The sequence below is a fragment of the Cynocephalus volans genome, chromosome 16, assembly GCF_027409185.1.
Source record: "Cynocephalus volans isolate mCynVol1 chromosome 16, mCynVol1.pri, whole genome shotgun sequence".
Taxonomy (NCBI): domain Eukaryota; kingdom Metazoa; phylum Chordata; class Mammalia; order Dermoptera; family Cynocephalidae; genus Cynocephalus; species Cynocephalus volans.
The window spans coordinates 21,779,484-21,801,528 of NC_084475.1; the positions used below are offsets into that span (position 1 = coordinate 21,779,484).

The following is a 22,045-nucleotide window of genomic DNA, read 5'->3' on the forward strand; positions in this document are numbered from 1 at the left end:
GCGCACTGCTCATTGGTGTTCGGGGCCCACCGTCTCCATGGGCGCGACCCAATCGGCGCATAGCGTCAGGGGGCAAGCGGAAGGCCCCGCCTCCTCTTGGCTCTCGCGCCGGGGCGGCGGCGTGCGCGTGCGTGCTGGTCGGGGAAGACGGAAGCGGAAGTCGGGGGGCGCGCCAGCTCGGAGCGAGGGAGCGCCCGCGGCGTTGGTCGGGTTCGGGTCAGGGTCGACATGGGGCGCGGCAGCGGCACCTTCGAGCGTCTCCTAGGTAACGCGCCCCCGCCCGCGGGCACCGCAGGCGCGGAGTCAGCGCGGGCCCAAGGGGCGCTACCGGCCGCCTTCCGCCCGTCGCCCGGGCCGCGTCCTCTGCGCTGCGCCGCCGACCCCGGCGCGGGCGCGTTCGCCGGGCGGTGGGGAGCCGGGCGCCGGCGGGACCGCGCGGTCCTGCTGCTCGCGCCGGGCGTCGACTTCCCGGGACCGGCAGGCACCGGCCGAGTGAGCGCGTCCTGAGTCACGGAGGGGTGACTCAGGCAGACGCCGAGATCCCTCGCGTGCCTGCGGCCCGGGCGTCGGCCGGGGGTGGGGCCGCGGAGCCCGGGCCGGTCCCGGAGAGCGCCCGGTGGTTTAGGGCGGCGTTATTTTGTTGTTGGAGGTGACAGCTGATTTTGTCCTAGCCTCCTAGAGTTCTCAAATTTTAGGAGGAAAAATGATGTTTACGTACATGTTTCCCAGCCCTTACTGAGAGTGTGCTCAGCTTGGGGACAAGCAGGCTGAATGTCCAAGTGGTCTGCCCCAAGCCTGCCTTTTTCTTAAGTGTGGTTTTGGAGAAGACCTCAGGTGGGACACCTGCCTTGCTCTTGGGACACGTAGGCCAAGTATCTCGCCTTAGGGGGTGGTCCAGCCCTTCGAGGATAAATCCAGAACTTGACTACTGAATGTGTATTGAAAGTGGACAGAGTTTGTCAGGTTGTTTCTGTGTCTCTGGGGAAGGTGACGCAGGCAGAGCTGGAGCAGTGGCACCTCAGAGGGCCTGTTTGTCAGAGGTGGTAGCGGTGTGAAAAGAATAGGTGTAAGTGGGATTGGCCTTCCTGGAGGTCAGTTCTGCCTTCATCCCACAAAGCACTTGAGGCTAAGGACTGGAATCCATGCTGCAAGTCTCTCCAGCCATCGTCTCAGCTAAGTTCTAAGCTGAGGGGTCAAACAACTGAGTAATCGGAGACTCTAAGCTAAGCCTGCTGTTTAAGAGTGAATCCTAGCTCTCCCTGTGATAAGCTGTGAGTGGGACTTAGGGCAGTGACCTCGCCTCTCTGCTCAGTTTTTTTTTTTTTTTTTGTCTTTTTCGTGACCAGCACTCAGCCAGTGAGCGCACTGGTCATTCCTATATGGGATCCGAACCCGCGGCGGGAGAGTCGCCGCGCTCCCAGCGCAGCACTCTACCAAGTGCGCCACGGGCTCGGCCCTCTGCTCAGTTTTTTATTGACCCGCAAAGCGTATGGGAATAGTACCTGGCTCATGGTGTGGTGTGAGAGTGGGATGAGTATATACACGCAAGTTATTGGGAAGGGCACCTGGTGAGCAGCAAGCAGGCCACAGGCATTGTCCGTTATCTTCGCTCTGTTTGCTTCTCTTTTGGGAGGACGGTACTTCCATGGTTATCAGCACGTGTTTCATGAGGACTTTCACAGGGTTTCCCACTCAGCCCAAATGTTTAAAGAGGAACGGAGGGAGTCCCTTTTTGCTTTTCCTGAGCTGGGGGGTTGCTTAGGGAATCAGAGCAGGACAGGCCCCCTCAATGGCATTTTCTCTCTCAGACAAAGCAACCAGCCAGCTTCTGCTGGAGACCGACTGGGAGTCCATCCTGCAGATCTGCGACCTGATCCGCCAGGGGGACACACAGTAAGCGACGGGCGGCTGCGCAGTGCACAGAGGTCGCTTGGTGCCCATTGTTCCTCCAACATTCAGCTGACTGTGCTAGGCCCTTAAGTGGAGAACGGCATGGTCTGTGTGCTGGGTTTCTGTCCGTAGAACTTGGTGATGGTTAACATTTGCTTAGCGGTTCTCAAAGACCAAGATGGTGGATGGCTTTTTGTCACCTAGTTGCTAAGACTATTTTCTTTTCTCCTCTTTCTCTATTTTGCTAGTGTTGTTTTTCTTTCAGGGCAAAATATGCTGTGAATTCCATCAAGAAGAAAGTCAATGACAAGAATCCACACGTGGCTTTGTACGCCCTGGAGGTAACTAGACTCCCAAATTGTAGCGGTCTCTGACTGCCAGCCTCAAGGGTGCCCGCCCTCCTGGGCACACAGCAAGCAGTGTGGTCCCTTCTCAGCCTGAGTGCTCATGAGCGCAGATGTGAGCAGTGCCACCTCAGAGCTTGGTCACCCTAAGGGAGAGACAGGGAGGGAGCGATGAGGCTGCTTCTCCAGTCTGTGGCCCACAAGTAAACACGTGCAGGCTGGCTCTCATTGCTGTTCTTGGCAGAGAGACAGGGCCACAGAGGGAGCATCTGAGCTTGGGTGCTGCCTCCTGCCTTAGGAGCTGCTGTTGGGGTTCCCTGGCAGGCTGCATAGCCTGAGGGCCCCATCGGAGGCCTGACTTCTCATGGAGTGGTGGGCCTGTCCAGGAGGAGGAGGGGTCTTTGCCCTGACCACTGGGAAGCCCTTCCCTTCCTTGGGGTCTTCAGGTGATGGAGTCGGTGGTCAAGAACTGTGGCCAGACAGTCCACGATGAGGTGGCCAACAAGCAGACCATGGAGGAACTGAAGGAGCTACTGAAGGTAGAGTCCTGGTGGAGCTGGGCTGGGGGTGGGGTGCGGGTGTCATCACCTGGGCTGGCACCTCTGCTTTTCCGGGTGTTCACGCACCAGGAGCAGTGCCCAGTGTGGCAGGGAGTGGAGAGTGAGCGTTGTAGGCCCTGTGCTCTGCGAGCTTGTGCTCAGACCTGGGGAGAGATGGTTCAGTCCGGTGAGGGTAGGTGTTACGGAAGCTGGCACAGGGTGTGTGTTTATGGCATGGAGGAGACACCACTCTTCTCGGGGGGCTGGGGAGGCTTTCAGGAGGCAGGGTTTGGAGCTGAGTCTTGAAGGGCAGTGGACGGATGCTCACTGGTGGGCAGAGAAGGTGGTGGAAGTTGCTGTGAGAGCAGCTGTGGCTGTGGGCTGAGTGTGTGAACAGAGGCTGGCAATGGAGGCCCAGAAGGCCACGGGGCCAGGTCCACAGGCCAGGGCCTGGGAGGGGCAGGGAGGGGGCACGTAAGTTCAAGTGTGACCACGAGGGGGAGTCATGAGGGAGACAGCAGAGGAGCAAAGAGCTGCCTGGAGAGGACAGGTATCACGCCTGCCTTTGCAGAGAAGGGAAAGTCCTCCAGACCCCCAAGGGATTATCCCTGGAGCTCCTGCAGGGATTGTGATGGGCAGTGATGCGGAGGTGGTGCAGGGCGTCCCACTCAGGTGGGGCTGCTCCTGCCCCCTGCGCTGCCACCCACGGGCATCAGTCCCACAGGAGGCTCTGCCCTGGACCCACTCTGCCAAGGCCCCGCCCTGGGATCCAGGCTGACACCTGTGCTGTGTAGAGGCCCTAACCGGTCACCTTGGCCAGTTTCCTGCTCTGTCCTGGCTGAAGGAGCAGAAGGCGTCAGAGCCTGGCTCTCTCCTCGCATTGGCTTGCTCGCTCACATTGTTTGTGCTGCCGATCTGCTGGAGGGGTGGGCAGTGTAATGTAGGGAAAGGGGCCGCTGTCGGATGCAGACAGATTGCAGAAAAATCTTGAACGTGGCACGAAAGCTGTCCTCAATGTCTCCTTGAAGCAGCTTTTCAATCTAGCTTCTCTGGGAGGGCTCTAGATTTGAGACTGAGCTGTGCTCTCACCTGGGGGAAATGGTAGCTCTGAGGGCTTGGAGCCCACCCTGTTCCTGGAGAAATTTTGGGAGTGGCTGCTCTCTTGCCTCTCCCTGGCTGTAACTGGAAGCAGGGATGGGTGGCTCGATAGCATTTCTGTGTACTCAGCCTTGTCACGGTGCTTCACTGGTTAGGCCTGGTTGGTTCTGCCTGTTACAGGTCAGTTGGAGCCAGGGGCCAAGTGATGGTCATGGGCCCAGGAGAACCTGAGGCTGGTCAGGGTATTGTGAGCAAAGAGTGAAAGAGACCAGTGGTGTGAGCACAGGGACTTGGCATGGCCTGACTCCAGTCAGTTCCCTGGTTTCTCTGGGGTGTAGAGAAGAGCTGTGGCCAGAGCAAGTGTGGACGGGGGCCTGGGACCGGGTTGGTGCACAGCCCCTGCGCCCAACTCAGGACCTTGCCCTTGACCTGTGTGCCGGCCCCGTCCTGTCAGCACGGCAGTCTTGCCAGTGCTTGCTCATGCTGAGACCTCCATGGCACCCTGAGTCTTCTGCAGCCCTCCTCACCCCCTCTGCCCTGCTTTGCAGAGGCAAGTGGAAGTCAGCGTCCGAAACAAGATCCTGTACCTGATCCAGGCCTGGGCACACGCCTTCCGGAATGAACCCAAGTACAAGGTGGTCCAGGACACCTACCAGATCATGAAGGTGGAGGGTGAGTCAGGGCAGGGTGGGGTATCCAGCTGGAGGTGCAGAACACGGCCACCAAGAATTGAGGGGCTGCTCTGCCAGAGGAGTCACACCACAGAGGCATAAGTGGCGCAGGGCAGCGACAGATGGGCTGGTCCTCACGGTGGAGGCAGGACGGGCTCAGACAAGTGCCAGCCTTTCTGGATATCATGCTCTAAGAGAAGCGGGGGACAGTGACGGCAGACAACACATAAATGACAAGTCAGCAGACAAGCCCATTCTAGAGAGTAGTGAGGGCCCTTGGGGCAGCTGGGGCTGAACGGTCAGGGACGACCTCTTGAGGAGGTGCCTTGCATGCCATTATCCGAACTGTTGGGAGCAGACACTGTGAGGGTCCAGCACCTCACAGATGACCCTCAGGTTCAGAGGCCCTTGGGCCAAAGCACAGTCAGCCTGCCGAAGGGACAGAAAGGCAGACAGCTTGCCCGGGGGAGAGCCTGGGCCGGGCTGCTCCCTGGGGCCTCCTGAGCTGTGGTTTAGGGTTTGGTGTTCCTCTGAGTGTGGCAGGAAGCCACCGGTGGGTTTCAGGCTGGGCCACGGCAGCTGAGATGTTTTTGAAGAGCTCCTCTGGGGCTGATCCCGTGGCGCACTCAGGAGAGTGCAGCGCTGGGAGCGCAGCGACGCTCCCGCCTTGGGTTCGGATCCTATATAGGAATGGCCGGTGCGCTCACTGGCTGAGCACGGTGCAAGTGACACCAAGCCAAGGGTTGCGATCCCCTTACCGGTCACAAAAAAGACAAAAAAAAAAAAAAAAATAGCTCCTCTGTCTGTGTTCCTCCTGGTTGTTGTGGTGGCCATGGAGAGCTGGTGAAATGCAGAGAGGGATGGCAGGCTCAGGACGTAGTTGCTAGTGCTCAGCGTGCTGGTGGCGAATGAGAGAGGTGGGCCAAGGCTCTTTCTGGGCCTGGCCGGGCCTGCCCCCGTCTGCAGCTCCTCAGTTGGCCCGAGCATGGCTATAGAGCGTGGGGCAGAGGCTGGCCCTGGGGGTGGTAGGTTTGGCCACGGGAGCCGGGAACTCGTCCTGTGGTGCTGGGGCTGGAGGGGTGGCGGCTCCCTGTGCTCTGAGCGCTGCCCCAGCCTCTAGATGCCTGGACACAGGACACAGGTCTTGCCTGTGCTCAGGCCCACATTCCGGGGGAGAGATTCCAAGGCCCTTCCTGTACTCACAAGAAGCTTGGGAGCCTCTGTTTTCAGGAGCAGGGGGAGCTCTGGCTGCAGAGCCAAGGGTGGGGACCCAGACAGGCTGGGCTGCTATTACGGAGACAAGCTGAGATACTACGATGGGTGGGAGCAGCATTTTAGGAGAGTGGGCACCCGTGACACTGAACATGAAGGGCCCCATGGGGACGCCAGCCTGGGTGGGGCAGGGGCTGTCCCGTTGACTGAGATACCCTCACTGGGCAATAGTCGCTCTGTTGTGTCCCAAAGGGTTCCCTCAGCGCCCAGGGCTCTGGGTGTCCTCCCGTCACCTTGTCTGGGAAGGTGGGTGCTGGGAGTTAGGAAGAGGCTGTCAGAGGTCTTGCGAGGATGAGGGCTGGCCCCTGCATGACCGCGGCCTCCTCTCTCCAGGATTCGTTTTCCCGGAATTCAAGGAAAGTGATGCCATGTTTGCTGCTGAGAGGGTGAGTCCCGGGCAGGCTGGTGCGAGGGCTCCTGAGGGGTAAGGAGGGGCCCTGGGAGCCGCTGGCCTGGGGGTGGTGGGTGAGCTGCTTCTGTCTCAGACGGGTGGGGGCATGTCTGAGTGGGAAGCGCCGCTACGGCTTTGCAGGCTCAGGGGACGGCCAAGTTGCCTTTGGTCTCTGCTGTGGGTCCGCATGATTAATGCAGATGTTGACGTGGTCCACAGCTGGGGAGTCTTGATGTCACGCATCTGACAGAGAAGAAGTCCGTTTGGAGGGTCTCCTTCCTCAGGGCTGAGGCGACTTGTCTCCTGGGCCGGGCAGCTGCCTTTGCCCAGGCAGCTGCCCTTGCCCATGCTGGGATGTTCTCTGGGTCCTTTTCCCATCTATGGGACATGGAGGAAGTTCTGCCACCTCTGGGAGTTTTTTTGGTGGGCGGCAGTGGGGGACTGTATATGGTCCTGACTCTGCCTACCCTCCAGGCCCCAGACTGGGTGGATGCTGAGGAATGCCACCGGTGCAGAGTGCAGTTCGGAGTGGTGACCCGCAAGGTGAATGCCTGCCTGGGGGTGGGGGGCTCTGCCCCGTGGTCTATCCCCTGCCGCCTTCATGCATGGCCGTGCAGACACCAGGTCCCCAGCTGAGTGGCCCTGACCCTTCTGCTGGAATCTGGTGGTTCGGGAAGATGGAGTGGAATCAGTGCCAGTGATGGTCAGTGCCCTTGGCTGAGGTTGGTAAGGTCCAGCTTCATTCGGGATCAGAATATCCCATGCCTGGGGCTCAGGTCCTGGCCAGGATCAGTCTTCTGCATTGCTGTGGCTGAGGGAGCCGTGTTTTTAGGCAACTTAGCTTGTTTGGACTCTGACCCCTCAAGCTGCCTTCTCCCTCCTGCTAAAGACCTCAGGCAGCGAGTGGGGATGCTGGAGCCCTGGGGGTGTCTGAGCAGAATCTGCATCCACTGCACACGCACAAGCTCTTCTGTTGTTGGCAAAGCCCATGCATGTTCTTCTTGACCTTTCTGATGGCAGAAGTTGAGACTCCTGCCAGTGTGTCCAGTTCCCCAGGGCCTCTGTGTCCTCCCGGCTATCGCTCTGCTCATCCTGACGCCACCCCCGCCCATCTCTGCCTGAGTGGCCCAGCCTCGGCATCGTCAGTGTCTGGGCTGGGCAGGCAGGCCAGGGTGACCCTGGCACCTGTAACGGGCCTGTTCCACTTGTCTCGCAGCACCACTGCCGGGCATGTGGGCAGATCTTTTGTGGAAAGTGCTCCTCCAAGTACTCCACCATCCCCAAGTTTGGCATCGAGAAGGAGGTGCGCGTATGTGAACCCTGCTATGAGCAGCTGAACAAGTGAGTGCCCCTTGGAGCACCAAGGTGGCTGCCCTTCCTTGGCCAGTGCCCTAGACTCCAAATTGGGCAGGGGCAGGGTGGACAAGGCCACAGGATAGGCGGGCCAGTCACCTGGGTTGATTTTTTGGTTTGTTTTAGCTTTTGGAAATAAAACTTACAGCAAAGCTGCGAGGGTAGTGTGGGAAGCTCGTGTGCGGGTGCCCTCACCCAGCTCCCACGGGCTTGGTGGATCGCTGTATTTGCTTGGTCAGCCCTTCTCCCCCCGCCCACCTGCGGGTGTCCACGTGGTCATACATGAGCATGCTTTATTTTGACCGTGCGCGCGAGTCATCGTGTGGTTTCATGCCTGAGCTTCCACGTGCATGTCCTAAGAATGAAAGTGTCCTCCCACATAAGCAAAGCACAGTCGTCGCTGGGACAGGGGTCGCTTGTGTGGCACTGACGTCACCTGAAGGCTGTGTTCCAGTTCCACCCTTGGCCCAGCAACGTCCTCTGTGGCAGTTGCTGCCCATCAGGGCCTGTCCTGTGCCACACAGTGTTTTGTGGGTTGTTGCGTCTCCACAGCGCCTCGGCTTGCCTCTGGCAAGGTGGACGTTTCTGGAGTCCAGGCCACTGTAGCGTGTCCCTCCGCTTTGGTCTTTCTGAGATTGCCTCATGCTTAGTGCCAGGTCGTGCACTTTTGGCAGGAATCCCAGGGTGAGGCTGTGTCCTTCCCAGTGCGTATACCTGAGTCTATCTGTGACTGGTGGGTGGACACATTAGTGACTGCTGGCCTAAGTGGCATCTGGAGGCTGTTTCCTTGGGAAGTTCCTCTTCCTTCCGGTAACTGATAAGAACTGCCCTGAGCCCTTGTCTGTGCCCTGTCCCCATGGCCGCACATTTTCCCGCCCATGGGCAATGCCTGTCTGAGTTGGTCGTTACCTGATGGGCCCAGGGCGGCAGGGTCCTGCCTCTGTCATCTCCTTTACACGAGTCGGTACTCCATTCTCCCGTCTCCGGGTGTTGTGTGGATCTGTTTTTGCTGGGGACAGGGCTCAGCACATGTGGGTTGAAATTCCAATTGTGCTGTGACCATGTGGCCCTCAGCAGCCCCCTGGTCTGCACTGGAAGGAGGGCTGCAGCGGCCTCTGGAGAACATCTGTGTGATACATGTAGAACTCTTGAAAACTGACTCCACAATGATAGAAGGTGTTGCTGCTCTTTCTGGCATCTTCTTGGGGTGAGACCTGTTGCTGGTTGCACAGAGTATGCTGTGGTCAGCATTCTGGGAGCCCTAGAAAGGGCCTTGCCTCACGTTCCCGCAGCCCAGCAAGGCAGGTACTTGGAATCTCCATGTCCAGGAGAGGGGCTGTGGCTTAGGCTGAGTGACTCATCCAGACTCAATGGCTGGTTTGAGAGTCCAGAGCCTCGACCTGCTGTTCCCTGCAGTGTGGCTGTTAAGCCACGTGTGGCCTGTGCAGCCACTGTTGTTGCTCTTTGGGGACAGTTAGAGGGAAGCCCTGGGTGGCTGGTGAGAACTTTGGTGGGGGCAGGGGTAGCGTTGGCATGCAGTCACCTGCAGTGTCCTATTGTGCCTCCAGGAAAGCAGAAGGAAAGGCCACCTCCACCACTGAGCTGCCTGCGGAGTACCTGACCAGCCCCCTGTCCCAGCAGTCCCAGGTACCAGCCCCCCAATGTCCCATGGGCACCTCTTTCCTGGAACCTACCTTACCCAGCCCCGTCTGTCCTCAGCTGCCCCCCAAGAGGGACGAGACGGCTCTGCAGGAGGAAGAGGAGCTGCAGCTGGCCCTGGCACTGTCGCAGTCAGAGGCTGAGGAGAAGGAGAGGCTGGTGAGCTGGGCGGGGACCAGGCCTTGAGAGGGGGAAATTTCAGGGTTCTGGGGGTGCACCCAGGTGTTTGTGGTGGGGCCACAGTGTGTGGAGGCTCCACCGTTCATCCAGTGCTTCGTGCTCCCCTGAATGGCACTCCCTTCCCGGTTCTGCTTCAGCGACAGAAGTCAACGTACACTGTGTACCCCAAGGCAGAGCCTGTACCTGTGGCCTCATCAGCGCCCCCCGCCAGCAGCCTGTACTCTTCGCCTGTGGTGAGCCCACCCTCTGGCTCAGCCAGACTGGCTTGGACCACTGCCCACGCGGGATGGGAGGGCGAGCGGGAGGATGCATCACCTCAGGATGCCCGGGGAGGACAGCTCCTGTCCACGTGGGCAGGTGTCAGGGAGCCACTTGGTGGCTCCAGACCCCCACGGCTCTGCTTTCCTGGTCCAGACCACCCTTATAGGGACTGGGGATGCTGAGAAAGGTCCCCTGCTGGCAAGACCCCATCTCTTTCACAGACTCACTTTCCAGGGGATCCCCTTCAGCCCTTCTCTTTACATAGGGGTGAAGATGCATCCTGCTTCATGAGGCAGTGTCGGGTAGAAGGTTTAGAAAGTCACAGGCAAGCTCCATAGGGTTCTGTGGAGTGGCCAGGCCATAGGCACACCCAGGGGCTGAGAATAGCCTGGCCACCAGCACACCCAGTTAAGCCCCTTTCCTTCCTGGGCCCCATGATCAGGGCTGCATGAGGGCTGGTGGGATGACCACGCTCTGGCCCTGGAGCCAGCACCCATCCTGTGAGCTGCTGTTGATGTGAGGGCCTCGTGGTATGTGGTGGTGTCATGGGCCTTCCTGGAATATTAAAACCGTGTCATCTCAAAGAGAAGGAAAGATGTTCACTTATACACCACAGTGCAGGACAGAGTGTGTGGTGTGAGCCGGGGACCCAGGCGGGAGGCTGAGGCTGTGGTCAGCCTCCAGGACCCACCATCACTGTGGCACCACCTGGGTTCCTGCTGAGTGACTGCTTGGGGGCTCCATTGCTGCTCCTGTGATCCTCTCAGATCCCCCCTTATCTCCCCAGAACTCGTCAGCACCTCTGGCTGAGGACATTGACCCTGAGGTAAGGGCACCAGCGTGTGGCGCGGTCATTTTGCTGCCCCTGGTCCTCAGAAGTGACCTCCCCTGTTGCTGTGCAGCTGGCTCGGTACCTGAACCGGAACTACTGGGAGAAGAAGCAGGAGGAGGCCCGGAAGAGCCCCACACCATCGGCTCCCATACCCCTAACGGAGCCGACCACCCAGCCCGGGGAGGGGCATGTTGCCCCAGCCAGTGTGGTGGAGGTAAGGGGGTCGTGCTCAGTGCTGCTGGTCTGTGGTCCCTTGGGACGGGTGGATATGGGACAGGCTGGAGGCCCCACTCACGCGCTGTTCTCTTCCAGACTCCCCTCCCGGAGACAGACTCTCAGCCCATAGCTCTGTCCGGAGGCCTCTTTAGTGAGGTAAGCCGTGGCTCCCTCCATAGCCAGGAGAAAGCACAGCCTCCCTGCATACAGAGCACTGGGCACGCAACACAGGTGCCTTTCCTAACGAGAGGGCCGTGCCAGAGGGAGGGAGTCCACCCAGGCCCTGGCCCTGGTGTACGTATCGTGGCCTCTCATGATAGAACCTGTCTGGGCTGGGCTGTGGTCTAGGGGTCAGGCCACTCTTTGTGGACAAACACAGATCCGTGTATTCTAGAGCAGCCCAGAACCAGCTGGGTGAGTCTTGGGGCTTCTAGGCTTTGTCGGCCCTCAGCATTAGAGACCAGGGCCTTGGAGAGGGAGGCAGGCCCCGTGTCACCAGGGCAGAAGGGCCTCGAGCCAGCTCCATCCTGACCAGTGCTCGATTGGTGGATAAGAGTCTAACCTCTGGGGGCCTTGGTTTCCTCATTTGTGAAATGGGGATGCTAATGGTGCCCATCTCACGGGGCTGACGTGAGGATCAGATCAATTATCCACTCCAGAGTCAGCACAGCCTGGGCGCCTCCTGGGACCTGCCTGGCTCTTTCACAGGTGGGGCTGCTGAGGCCCAGCAGAGCAGTCCCTGCACAGGGAGGGTGGTCCCCAGAATGGGGGGCTCTGCGATGCTCAGCCAGGCCCTACCTCGTGTCTCCAGCAGCAGTACCAGAACGGGGAGACCGAGGAGAGTCACGAGCAGTTCCTGAAGGCCCTGCAGAATGCCGTCACCACCTTCGTCAACCGCATGAAGAGCAACCACATGCGCGGGCGCAGCATCACCAATGACTCGGCCGTGCTCTCGCTTTTCCAGTCCATCAACAGCATGCACCCACAGCTGCTCGAGCTGCTCAACCAGTTGGATGAGCGCAGGCGTAGGTGTCCCGGGCACCCCTACGTTCCTGTGGGCAGTGGTGGCCCTGGCTGCTCCTGGGACACGAGGCCTTCCTTGAGGCCATGGGTTCTGCAAGAGGGTTCAACAGGACGTGGCCCTAATGATGGGCCATGCCCAGCCCAGCCAGAGCTTCAGTGCCAGCAGCGCCCTCTGGGCAAGGGCTGGGCGAGGTTTTTGCTGACTCCTGAGACCAGCTGAGCACAGGGAGGTCCAGGCGCTGTCCGTGTGTCCATCCCACCCCTGGTTTCCTGGCACTAGGCTGAAGTGGTCAGAGACACTTTTCTGCCCACAGTGTACTACGAGGGGCTGCAGGACAAGCTGGCACAGATCCGCGATGCCCGGGGGGCCTTGAGCGCATTGCGTGAGGAGCACCAGGAGAAGTTGCGCAGGGCAGCTGAGGAGGCTGAGCGCCAGCGCCAGATCCAGCTGGCCCAGAAGCTCGAGATCATGCGGCAGAAGAAGCAGGTGCTGTGGGGTTGTCCAGCCCTTGGGCATACAACATGGGGAGGTCCCAGCTGTCCTGACTGCTGCCTGTCACCTGCCACAGGAGTACCTGGAGGTGCAGAGGCAGATGGCCATCCAGCGTCTGCAAGAGCAGGAGAAGGAGCGGCAGATGCGCCTGGAGCAGCAGAAGCAGACCATCCAGATGCGTGCCCAGATGCCTGCCTTTGCGCTGCCCTATGCCCAGGCAGGCCTTCCATCTGTCCTGCCCTACCCTGCCCAGGGGCTTGCCTCACTGGCTGAGGACCGGCTCTCACAGCCATCTCGTTTGTTCCCCAGCTCCAGGCGATGCCCGCGGCCGGGGGCGTGCTCTATCAGCCGTCAGGCCCAACCAGCTTCCCAGGCACTTTCAGCCCAGCAGGCTCAGTGGAGGGCTCCCCCATGCACGGCGTGTACATGAGCCAGCCGGCCCCAGCCACTGCCAGCCCCTACCCCAGCATGCCCGGCACTGCAGCAGGTAAGGTGGATGGGGGTCCGGGCCAGCTGAGATGAGCCCCAGGCCTATGCATGTAACGTGTGCACATTGTTTCCAGATTTCACAAAGGAAATAGTTGTCAGATCTTTATTATTTTAGTCTAATTTACAGTAAAGTTACAAATGGTATAAAGGGTTTTCCAGATCCCCCAGGTGGAAACATTCTATCGTTTTTGCTTTATTCTCTTTTCATGTACATACACAAATGCACACATTTTCTCTCCCAAACCGTTTTAGAGTAGATGGCAAAGGATGATGCCCTTTACCTGACTGCTACAGTGAGCCTTCCCACAACCAGGGTGCTCGCTCACGGCTGGGAGGTGCCAGGGCCGTGCTGTGACCTCCTCCACAGCTGGTTTCTGCTCTCAAAGACTGTCCCAGTAAATGCTCTTTGTACCAGCAGGAAGCCTCAGTTGTATGACATTCCGCTGTCCCACTTCGTTCATCTCCTTTGGTTTTGAACATTCCTCAACTTCCCAAAGAGCACAGCCTGTCCTTGGGCACACTGTCCTCAGTTAGGATTTGTCTGGTGTTTCCACTTAATGACATTCAGGGGCAGCACTTTTGGTCAAAATGGCATGAAGTGTGCTGCGTTCATGAGGAGGCCTCTGCTATCACTCTGTTCCATCACTGGCCATGTGGTTGAGGTGGGACCTGCAGGTGTCTGCACTGTATAGTCAGCGTCTTTCTCTTTGTAATAGAGGGTCTTCCGGGAAAGACGCTGAGACTTTGCAAATGTCCTGGTACTCCTCACACGCTCACACACTAGCTTTAGCATTTTTTTTGCTAAATTTTGCCTGACCTTATGCTGTTTGCCAAATGATGCTTTCCTGACTCTGCCCTTGTCTTTCCAGGGGAAGGAGGAGATTTTCCTCCCCCTATTTATTGTCATCTATATCAGGATGGACTTGTGGGCTCTTATCTTGTTCATGAAGTTAATTCACTGTCAGTGTTTATTTTAATGCTCAAATTGTCCCAGGTGTGGCCCATGGGAGCCCCATCAGCTGGCACCTGTGTCCTTTGACACAGCCCATCGTTTTTTGGATGCTCCTTATTTTCTGGTACAGTTAGATACTCTGTGCTTGACCTGTATATTCTCAGCCCTGGTATCAGCCATTTCTCCAGAGAGCCCTGGTTCCTTTTAGTGGAGAGTTGTGTCTAAAAGCCAAGATCTAGGTGCTGGCTTGTCAGCAGACAGCTAAGAAGCATGTATGTATGTACAGACACATGTAGATGTGTGCATGTGCATGCGTGAACATGCACATTTATAGATGTGGCACAAATCATGAGTTTACTCCAATACCTCCAGTTCCAGTGCTTGTCCTCTGTGCATTTACTTGCTTGTTCCTGGAACATACAAAAAATAGTTGCAGGAATGCTAACTCAGACCACTGTGGAAGAGATGCCTGCTAACTAGGGTTTGATGCTTGTAGCTCCCATTTGTAGCCTGAGGCTGTGGAGCTGATGTTGGGTTCAGAACTGGTCTCTCCAGTGTGACTGTCACTCATTTCAAATGCAGTCTGGTTCATTTCTTCCAGTCCATTCCATTTCAGGCTCCTCCTCCCATCTTTGCTTGTTTGTGTCCCTGTTTTGAGAATGTGAGACTTGAGTTGGTTTCGAAAGTCACAATGAAAAAGAAAGCTCGGGGGCCGACCCCGTGGCGCACTCGGGAGAGTGTGGCGCTGGGAGCGCGGCAGTGTTCCAGCCGCGGGTTCAGATCCTATATAGGGACGGCCGGTTCGCTCGCTGGCTGAGTGCGGTGCAGCCGGTCACAAAAAGACAAAAAAAAAGACAAAAAAAAAAAGGAGAAAGCTCGGACCAGGACGCCCTTTCCCCCAATTCCCTACCCCTCAGCTGAGCCCTCTCATCTGTCTTGTTTGTCACAGATCCCAGCATGGTGAGCGCCTACATGTACCCAGCGGGGGCCACTGGGGCACAGGCAGCCCCTCAGGCTGGGCCCACTGCCAGCCCTGCATACTCGTCCTACCAGCCCACTCCCACGCCAAGCTACCAGGTAGGCATGTGAGGCTTTGCCCCTCTTGCCCACTGCCACCCCTAGCCCCTTCTCCCATGGTACCCCTTCTCTCCACAGAATGTGGCCTCCCAGGCCCCACAGAGCCTCCCGGCCATCCCCCAGCCTCCACAGTCTGGCACCGTGGGCTACATGGGGAGCCAGTCGGTCTCCATGGGCTACCAGCCTTACAACATGCAGGTGAGGAGGCCACATGAGGCACTACTGGGGCCCGTGGGGTGGGGAGGAAGTTGACGGGGTCGAGGGTCCTTTGGTGAGGCCAGTGGGCACTGGCAGGCTCGCACCATCTTTCTGGGCTTTTCCGGTGTTTGCTTCTGCTCTCTCCATCCCCCTATCTGATCACGGAGCTGCTTTCTCAGTATCGGGCTTCATTTTACTCCACAGAATCTCATGACCACTCTCCCCAGCCAAGACGCATCTCTGCCGCCCCAGCAGCCCTACCTCGCGGGACAGCAGCCCATGTACCAGCAGGTGAGCCATTCCTGGGCCTGCCTCCCAGTGGCATCACTGAGCAGCCTTGGGCCTCATGGGTCCCCGACCCCAGTAGGCCATCCTGTACACTAGCTTCCCTGGGAGACAGATGTATACTTGGGGCCTGCTTCTCAGGACACAGAATTAGGACAGACGAGTCTTAAAGGCAGACACACACACATCCACATCTGTAGCTGGTAAAACCCACGGATATACTTGAAGCCAAAGGCCACAGGAGCACCCCTCAGCAGACACTGACTACCAACTCTTGTGAGTGTGCACGCTCCACTGGGATGAAGTGTGTTCTGGACAAAAGCCTTCCTCGTGGGTGGGAAGAGGGACACTGAGGCCTGGGAAGGGAAGGCCAGTGGCCTGGGTCTGCTTTCCTCCCACGCAGATGGCACCCTCTGGTGGCCCTCCCCAGCAGCAGCCCCCTGTGGCCCAGCAGACACCCGCGCAGGGGCCACCAGCACAGGGCAGTGAAGCCCAGCTCATCTCGTTTGACTGACCCCGAGCCGCAAGCTCACCGTCCAGAGTAACACTACAGTTCATCCAAAACCGCCTCCGTCTCTTAATTAGCTGGCATTCCCCTGCCTCCCTCTCACTGCCCTGTAGTGTTCCTTCTCTGTGCGAGTAGGGGGTGGCCTTCTCTCTGAGCCTTCCTCGTTTTCTGTCCTCAGCCCGCTGGCTCCTAGGCTCCCTGCTGTGGTCCCTGACTTCTTTCCCCAGGGCTGGGCCTTGGGGAGGAAGGATGGGAGGGAAAGACCTTCCAGGGGAAGCCCCCAGCCCCTTGTGTCAAGTCTTGGGTGGCTGGAGTGGGGACCCTCGGCCCGGTCACAGCCTGTGATCTGCCATCGCACTATGGTGTCCAGGCATGGCTCCCCGGGCTCCCCCTGCAGGGTCCTCTCCAGAGCCGAGGGTGGAGGCCTCAGGCCTCTCTAGCTTCTCTGCTTCTCATCCGTCATCTCTCCCCCGCCGATAATAAAATGCAATTCAAAAGGTATCAGTGTGTGTTCAGAGGGGGCGAGGGGGCAGCTGAGGATGCGGCCCCTCCACCGGCCTAGCTCGCGGCAGTCGGGCCGTCTCCATCCGCCCCTGCCACTGCCTCCTGCCTCCCCGAGGCGACGCACTTCCCCGCCCGGAGCCAACCGGCTCGGCTGTTCCTCATCGGGAGGGGAGCCCCGGGGCGAGGAGGGGCCGGACCCGGCGCGGGCGACCTGACAGGCCGACCGGGCACTGACAGGGCGTCGCCGTTCTCAGCTGTGGCCTCCAGGCGGGCTGTGCCGAGGGCGGCCTGCGGTGGTCGCGGCTTCAGCAGGGGAACGGGCGCCGACTGCTGTTTGGACAGGGCCGGGCCGAGCCCTCGCCGCGCCCTCGGGGACCACAGAAAAGCGCATCTGAGAGCGGCGCCACGCTGCCCACTTCTGCGCGGCGCATTGTGGGTGACTCGGAGGCGAGAGGGAAGCGGGAAGTGCGGCTAGAGCGTCTCTCCCCAGCTCGTATGCTCGCGGCCTCGGTGGCTAGAGCGTCTCTCCCCAGCTCGTATGCTCGCGGCCTCGGCGGCTAGAGCGTCTCTCCCCAGCTCGTTTGCTCGCGGCCTCGGCGGCTAGAGCGTCTCTCCCCAGCTCGTTTGCTCGCGGCCTCGGCGGCTAGAGCGTCCCTCTTCAGCTCGTATGCTCCACGGCCTAGCAGCTAGAGCGTCCCTCCCCAGCTCTAATTCCCGGCAGCCCCGCGGCTAGAGCGTCGCCTGCTTCTGGGGACCCGCGTGTGACCTTCCCGCCCGCGCACCGATGCTGCCGGCGGCCGCTCGTCCCCTGTTGGGGCCGTGTCTCGCGCTTCGGGGCGCCGCACTCCGCCTCGCCAGGTACCGCGGGTCCGCTGAGCTCCGGCACCGGCCGGTGGGCCGGGTGGGGGGTGGCCGCGGGGCGCGGCGGGCGGCCCCTCGGCAGCCCAGGCCCGGCTCAGCGGGCCCCGTCGGGGGCGTGGAGGGGCCGGGCCACCCCGTACGCATCCCCTTCCCGCGCGTGCCGCGGGAAGTGCCGGGATCGGCCCGGTTGACCTTGGACGAGTCCCTGCCTCCCTCCGGGCCTCAGTTTCCTCCGCAGCAAAGTCCCGTGAGTGGATCCGGCGCTTGTGGCCGGGGGCTCCACGATGTGGAAGGCTTTGTGCAGTGAACTGCACCCAAGTAGCCGTTTTACCCGCGCTGGATTGGTGTAGCTCATTCAAACCAGAGCTTGCCGCTTTGGGTAGCGTTACTGCGGACAATCTCGTGGGTTTCTAGTGCTCTTTGAAGGATTGAAAGTAATTTGGAAGTCCCCTTATCCTTGGGGACCCCTTAAGGTCTAAGAACCCTCGGCGGGGACTAAGGAGACCGGTGATTTCCCATCTAGTGATCATCGATCTGAGCTCAGGGCACCCACCTGTCCCCCAGTCTCTGTCCTGTCCCCTGGTCTCTGTGCACACCCCCTCCACGGCTCACGACTCTGTGGATGGCGGGGGGTAGGCAGCAGGTGCCGCGTGTCTGTGTAGCGCGACAGATGAGGAGCAGCAGCCATCGAATGGGCGAGGCCCTCGCCGGTGCACCCCTGGATAATGCCCCCAAAGAGTACCCCCCCAAGATCCAGCAGCTGGTGCAGGACATTGCCAGCCTCACGCTCCTGGAGATCTCTGACCTCAACGAGCTCCTGAAGGTATTGTGAGAGGCTGGTACAGACCAGGGGCTGGGAGTGAGGGCTGGGGGACACTATGTCCTGTTCCTGGTGCATTTGGGGAATTTGGTAAGTTGTCAAAAGTGCTTCCCCAGATGCAAGGACTGCGCCGGTCTTGCCCTTTGGTGTGTTTTGGGTGTGACAAGCAGCTGCTGAAACCATTCTTCTCTGTCCCTGCAGAAAACGCTGAAGATCCAGGATGTGGGGCTCATGCCGATGGGCAGCATGGTGCCTGGTGCTGTCCCTGCTGCTGCAGCCCCTGAGGTGAGCTCAGCTGGGGTCCTGGGTGGAAGGAGGCTCACCTTTGCCCTCACATCATGTGGCTGCATTTCTCTTGTCCCTTGTCTCGGTTCCTGCAGCTGCCATTAGTCTCTGCAGCCTGCATGTCTGTGCATGCTTCCCACTGTGGGGGTTCTTGCAGCACCCCGGGACCCCCATCCTGCCAAGGATTTCTAATGGAGAGAAACAGAGAATAAGCCAAAAAAGAAGAGAAAAAAGGAAGGGGTTGTGTTAAATAGCGGAGTGTTGTAAGTATGAAATAAGCTTAGAACGGGGAACAGTTCTAGGAAGACCTCAGTGAGTAGGTGATTCAAGGGAAGGCTTGAAGGGGTTGAGGACAGCAAGGAGTTCCCAGCAGATGAAATCACAGCACAAGGGCCACCAGGCTAGAGCGTGGGAGGGGACTGGAACGGGCTAGGGGGAGGAAGTGGGCGGGGGCGGTAATGGGCATCTCCTGGGTCTCTGCGAGGAAACCCACAGCCCTGCAGTCACACTTTGCATCGGGTCGGTGGATCCCTTAAGCCTTTTTCATCGGGATTCCTGCCCTCAGCCCCTTCCCCTGCTCAGGAAACCAGGTCAGGTCCTAGAGAGGTCCCCATTCCGGATGTGTGGTACTCCCATGGGGCATCTTCCCGCTTCTACCCCCTGAGAACTGGAGGTAGCTTTAAAGGCTGGTTAGATTCAGACTGTATATTTTGGGTAAGAGTAGATAGCATGACTGCTCCGATAGGATTACCCTGTAACGTGCTGTCTGAACCGGAATACTTTTTTATTTTTTAAAAGATGACTGGTAAGGGAATCTTAACCCTTGACTTGGTGTTGTCAGCACCATGCTCTTCCAAGTGAGCCACAGGCCATCCCTATGTAGGGATCCGAACCCATGGCCTTGGTGTTATCAGCACCGCACTCTCCTGAGTGAGCCACGGGCCAGCCCGAACTGGAATACTTTTGAGGGAGGCGCCATTTATAAGCAGCGGTGGGCCCAAACCGGGATGCCCCTACTGTTGGGACACAGGGCCCTACCCATGGGGGATGCTGTGTTTTCACGTCTCACATCAAGAGAATGTAACGCTCCTCTGTCTCACAGTCACTTGGTGAGGGTGGACTTAAAGTGGTTGTCAGTTTGTCCTTGGTACATATGCTTGGGCTTGGCTGAGAACTGGAGAGGCCCCACTTCTCTGTAACGTTTCTTTATCTCAAAGCACTTTCTGTGTTGTTGTCTCTTGTCTCAATAAGTTACAACTTTTTAAGGAGTAAGGGAAGTAGCGTGTTGGGAGAAGAGTGTGAGGCACGTTTTCGAACAGTCTTTGCAAAGACTGAAGCATTTCTGGGTGACAGGCCCAGGTCTGAGTTCTAATTAGTGGATAAGGGGGAAGAAGCACTGATTAGTTAAGAGATTGATTAGTTGGGCAACCTGACCTCCAACTGCAGGCTTTGCTGGGGCCATCTGAGTCTGGGACTCTGCCTGATCTGTGCCTGCATGTCACTCTGAGCTCCAGGACGGGGCAGCCCAGCAGTGGTGGTGTCTGCTACACCCTGTCGTTTCTCTCCTTGCCACCCCTTTCTTTCCTGCTCCCCAAGGCCACGGAAGAGGAAGACATCCCCAAACGAAAAGAACGGACACACTTCACCGTCCGCCTGACAGAGGCGAAGCCCGTGGACAAAGTGAAGCTGATCAAGGAGGTCAAGAGCTTCGTGCAGGGAATCAACCTTGTGCAGGTGGGGCCGCCCGCTGCTCTCCGCCCTTCGGGGGTGGGTTTGGCCGGGGGGACCCAGGGCCCCTGAGGTTTTGGCTTTGCTCTCCGGCAGGCAAAGAAGCTGGTGGAGTCCCTGCCCCAGGAAATCAGAGCCAACGTCGCCAAAGCTGAGGCTGAGAAGATCAAGGCGGCCCTGGAGGCGGTGGGCGGCACCGTGGTTCTGGAATAGCCCGAGGCTCCGAGGACTTGTGTTGAGGGGTCTCTGGGACCCCGGACGAGGCCCTGGCCACACTGTCCTAGCACCAGGCCCCTAGATGGGGAATTGGGGTGTGAGAGCTACGGGCGCCAGGTGGCCAGAAGGACAGGACGGACCTACTGTGATGGGGCGGGAGGGGCAGCCGCTGCCTGCGGGAGCGCCAGGGAGCCCGACTCCAGACACACTGTGTGCATTACCACGTGCTGCTCTGATGGCCACTGAGACAAATACACTGTTCGGGCTTGATGTGAGCGGAGTGCTGTTCTCGGCTGGGCTGCTGCTGTGGGCAGTGCAGCCCCTTTTCTGGGGGTGCTGGTGAGGGGCTGTCTGGGCTACTGTGGCCTGGGCCTTCCTTAGGCTTGTTCTTCTCATCCCCAGTGGGATGCCTGAGGGTCTGCAGGCATTCAGTCCCCCTGTGCAGGGAGGGGCCTGTCCTCTGAGACCCTGCAGCGGTGCTGTCCATACAGGCACAGCGGTCAATCTGCCAAAAGGTGAGGTTTGGGTGTGAAATCTTTTTAGATATTGATAGTTCTTAAAGTAGCAAGAAATGCAACTCTGGCCTAATGAACAGAGGCAGTCTTCGAGCCTGCGTGCAGCCCCAGCCCAGGTGTTTGCCCCAGAATGGTGGTCACACGTTGCTACCTGCAGGGTTGGGGATTTCCCTCTGGGGCCGTTAGGTGGGGGCTCCAGGACCTGGGCAGAGTGGCAGGAGGGACTTGTGGACAAGGGGACTGGGAGTGGTAGGGCCAGGCTTGGAGTGGTGGTCATCCCCATGGATGAGGTGAGGAGTGGCCTGGTGATGGACAGGCTCTGGTGGCCACCCTCGGGCCACAGGCCTCTTGGTGCAGAGTGCAAGCGGCTCGGCCTATCAGACCGGCCAAAGGTGGCCAGGGGCCTTGCTTCCCTTTCTCAGGCCGGCTGTTTTTAGCAGTGCCTAGGAGAGGGCTAGCAGGTTCCTCCTCAGCTGGCCCTTGACTGGAAGCCAACTCCTGGGGGCTTCAGGCCCAGTGTGGCAGGGGACTGCAGGGCATTTCAAGCACCCACCTTGGGAAGCGTGCTGCCTGGTGCGGAGAGCCCATGGGAGGCACCCTCTGTCCTCCATCCCCCTGTTGGAAGAACACTTTCAAAGCCCCCACTGAGAGGCTACTTGGGACCAGAAGGGGACACTGTGTGTCCAGGAGCACTGCCCACAGGATTGGACAATGGTGGGGGGTGGGGAAGCAGAGAGATGGCAGGTTTCTGGTGGGTGTACCCCTACCCCACATGGCCTGTGGCCCTCCCAAGGGCCCCCTGCAGAGAAGGGGCATCCCTGACTGACCTGCTGGGCAGGCAAAGGCTGCGCTCTGCCCTGGCGGTCCCCGTGGGCCAGCACAGCTGCTGTTGCAGGTCAGTGGTTCCCCAGCAGCAGGCCTCCGGAACGTCTCTTCTCAGCAGGAAAGCAGTGAACTCTTCTCTCCTTCCCAGGGAAGGCAGTGAACTTCTGAGCTCAGGACAGCCCCAGCCCAGGCCCTCCTGAGGTCTGGAAAGGCCACTTCTAATCCAAGTTTACTCATCTTTCTGAGAGATCCGGCTGCGGTTTCTCTCAACAGTCCTGGGGTGAGGAGCCAGACTTCCCACCCCAATAAGGGGGCCCTCCACTCCATCCTGGACTTCCCGAGGGTGGCCTTGACACTTCAGGGGCCACTGGGTTAACTTGGGTCCACTTCACCCCCTCACGAGGAGCCCATCTCTGGGAGCTTGCTCTCATCCCTGTGACCTTGCTGGTGTCCCCAGGCTCTTCACCTGGCCACGCCTGGGCCTCACCCTTCCCAGGGAGCCCCCTCAACCAGGCCCCCTAGTGGGACCTCTGACCCCTTGGTCCTGGCCTCTTCATCTC

The 22,045-nt window shown here is 59.1% G+C and overlaps 2 protein-coding genes across 4 annotated transcripts; both read left to right on the plus strand.

The window, feature by feature from the left end:
* Positions 1 to 155: 155 nt before the first annotated feature.
* HGS (hepatocyte growth factor-regulated tyrosine kinase substrate) lies at positions 156 to 16,224 on the plus strand. Of its 3 annotated transcripts, XR_010021852.1 has the most exons (23): positions 156 to 265; positions 1,809 to 1,893; positions 2,156 to 2,231; positions 2,681 to 2,773; positions 4,420 to 4,543; positions 6,148 to 6,200; positions 6,680 to 6,748; positions 7,422 to 7,546; positions 9,127 to 9,205; positions 9,278 to 9,376; positions 9,535 to 9,630; positions 10,446 to 10,484; positions 10,561 to 10,704; positions 10,803 to 10,862; positions 11,518 to 11,731; positions 12,044 to 12,216; positions 12,299 to 12,439; positions 12,532 to 12,709; positions 14,613 to 14,740; positions 14,819 to 14,938; positions 15,143 to 15,229; positions 15,365 to 15,499; positions 15,627 to 15,698. XR_010021852.1 is itself a non-coding variant. In XM_063080468.1 (22 exons), the coding sequence occupies exons 1-22, from the start codon at positions 229 to 231 to the stop codon at positions 15,735 to 15,737; spliced, it is 2,331 nt and encodes a 776-aa protein (XP_062936538.1). In that variant the 5' UTR covers positions 156 to 228; the 3' UTR covers positions 15,738 to 16,224. The 3 variants fall into 3 exon arrangements, 2 of the variants coding, with proteins under 2 accessions (XP_062936538.1, XP_062936539.1); XM_063080468.1 differs by lacking the exon at positions 15,365 to 15,499 and having other exon boundaries at positions 15,627 to 16,224; XM_063080469.1 differs by lacking the exon at positions 15,365 to 15,499 and having other exon boundaries at positions 11,521 to 11,731; positions 15,627 to 16,224.
* A 719-nt stretch (positions 16,225 to 16,943) lies between these two features.
* On the plus strand, positions 16,944 to 20,415 carry MRPL12 (mitochondrial ribosomal protein L12). The gene is made up of 5 exons (XM_063080964.1): positions 16,944 to 17,093; positions 17,733 to 17,919; positions 18,118 to 18,201; positions 19,798 to 19,935; positions 20,026 to 20,415. Exons 1-5 carry the CDS (start codon positions 17,020 to 17,022, stop codon positions 20,140 to 20,142), a joined length of 600 nt encoding a protein of 199 aa, XP_062937034.1. The 5' UTR covers positions 16,944 to 17,019; the 3' UTR covers positions 20,143 to 20,415.
* Positions 20,416 to 22,045: the final 1,630 nt, after the last annotated feature.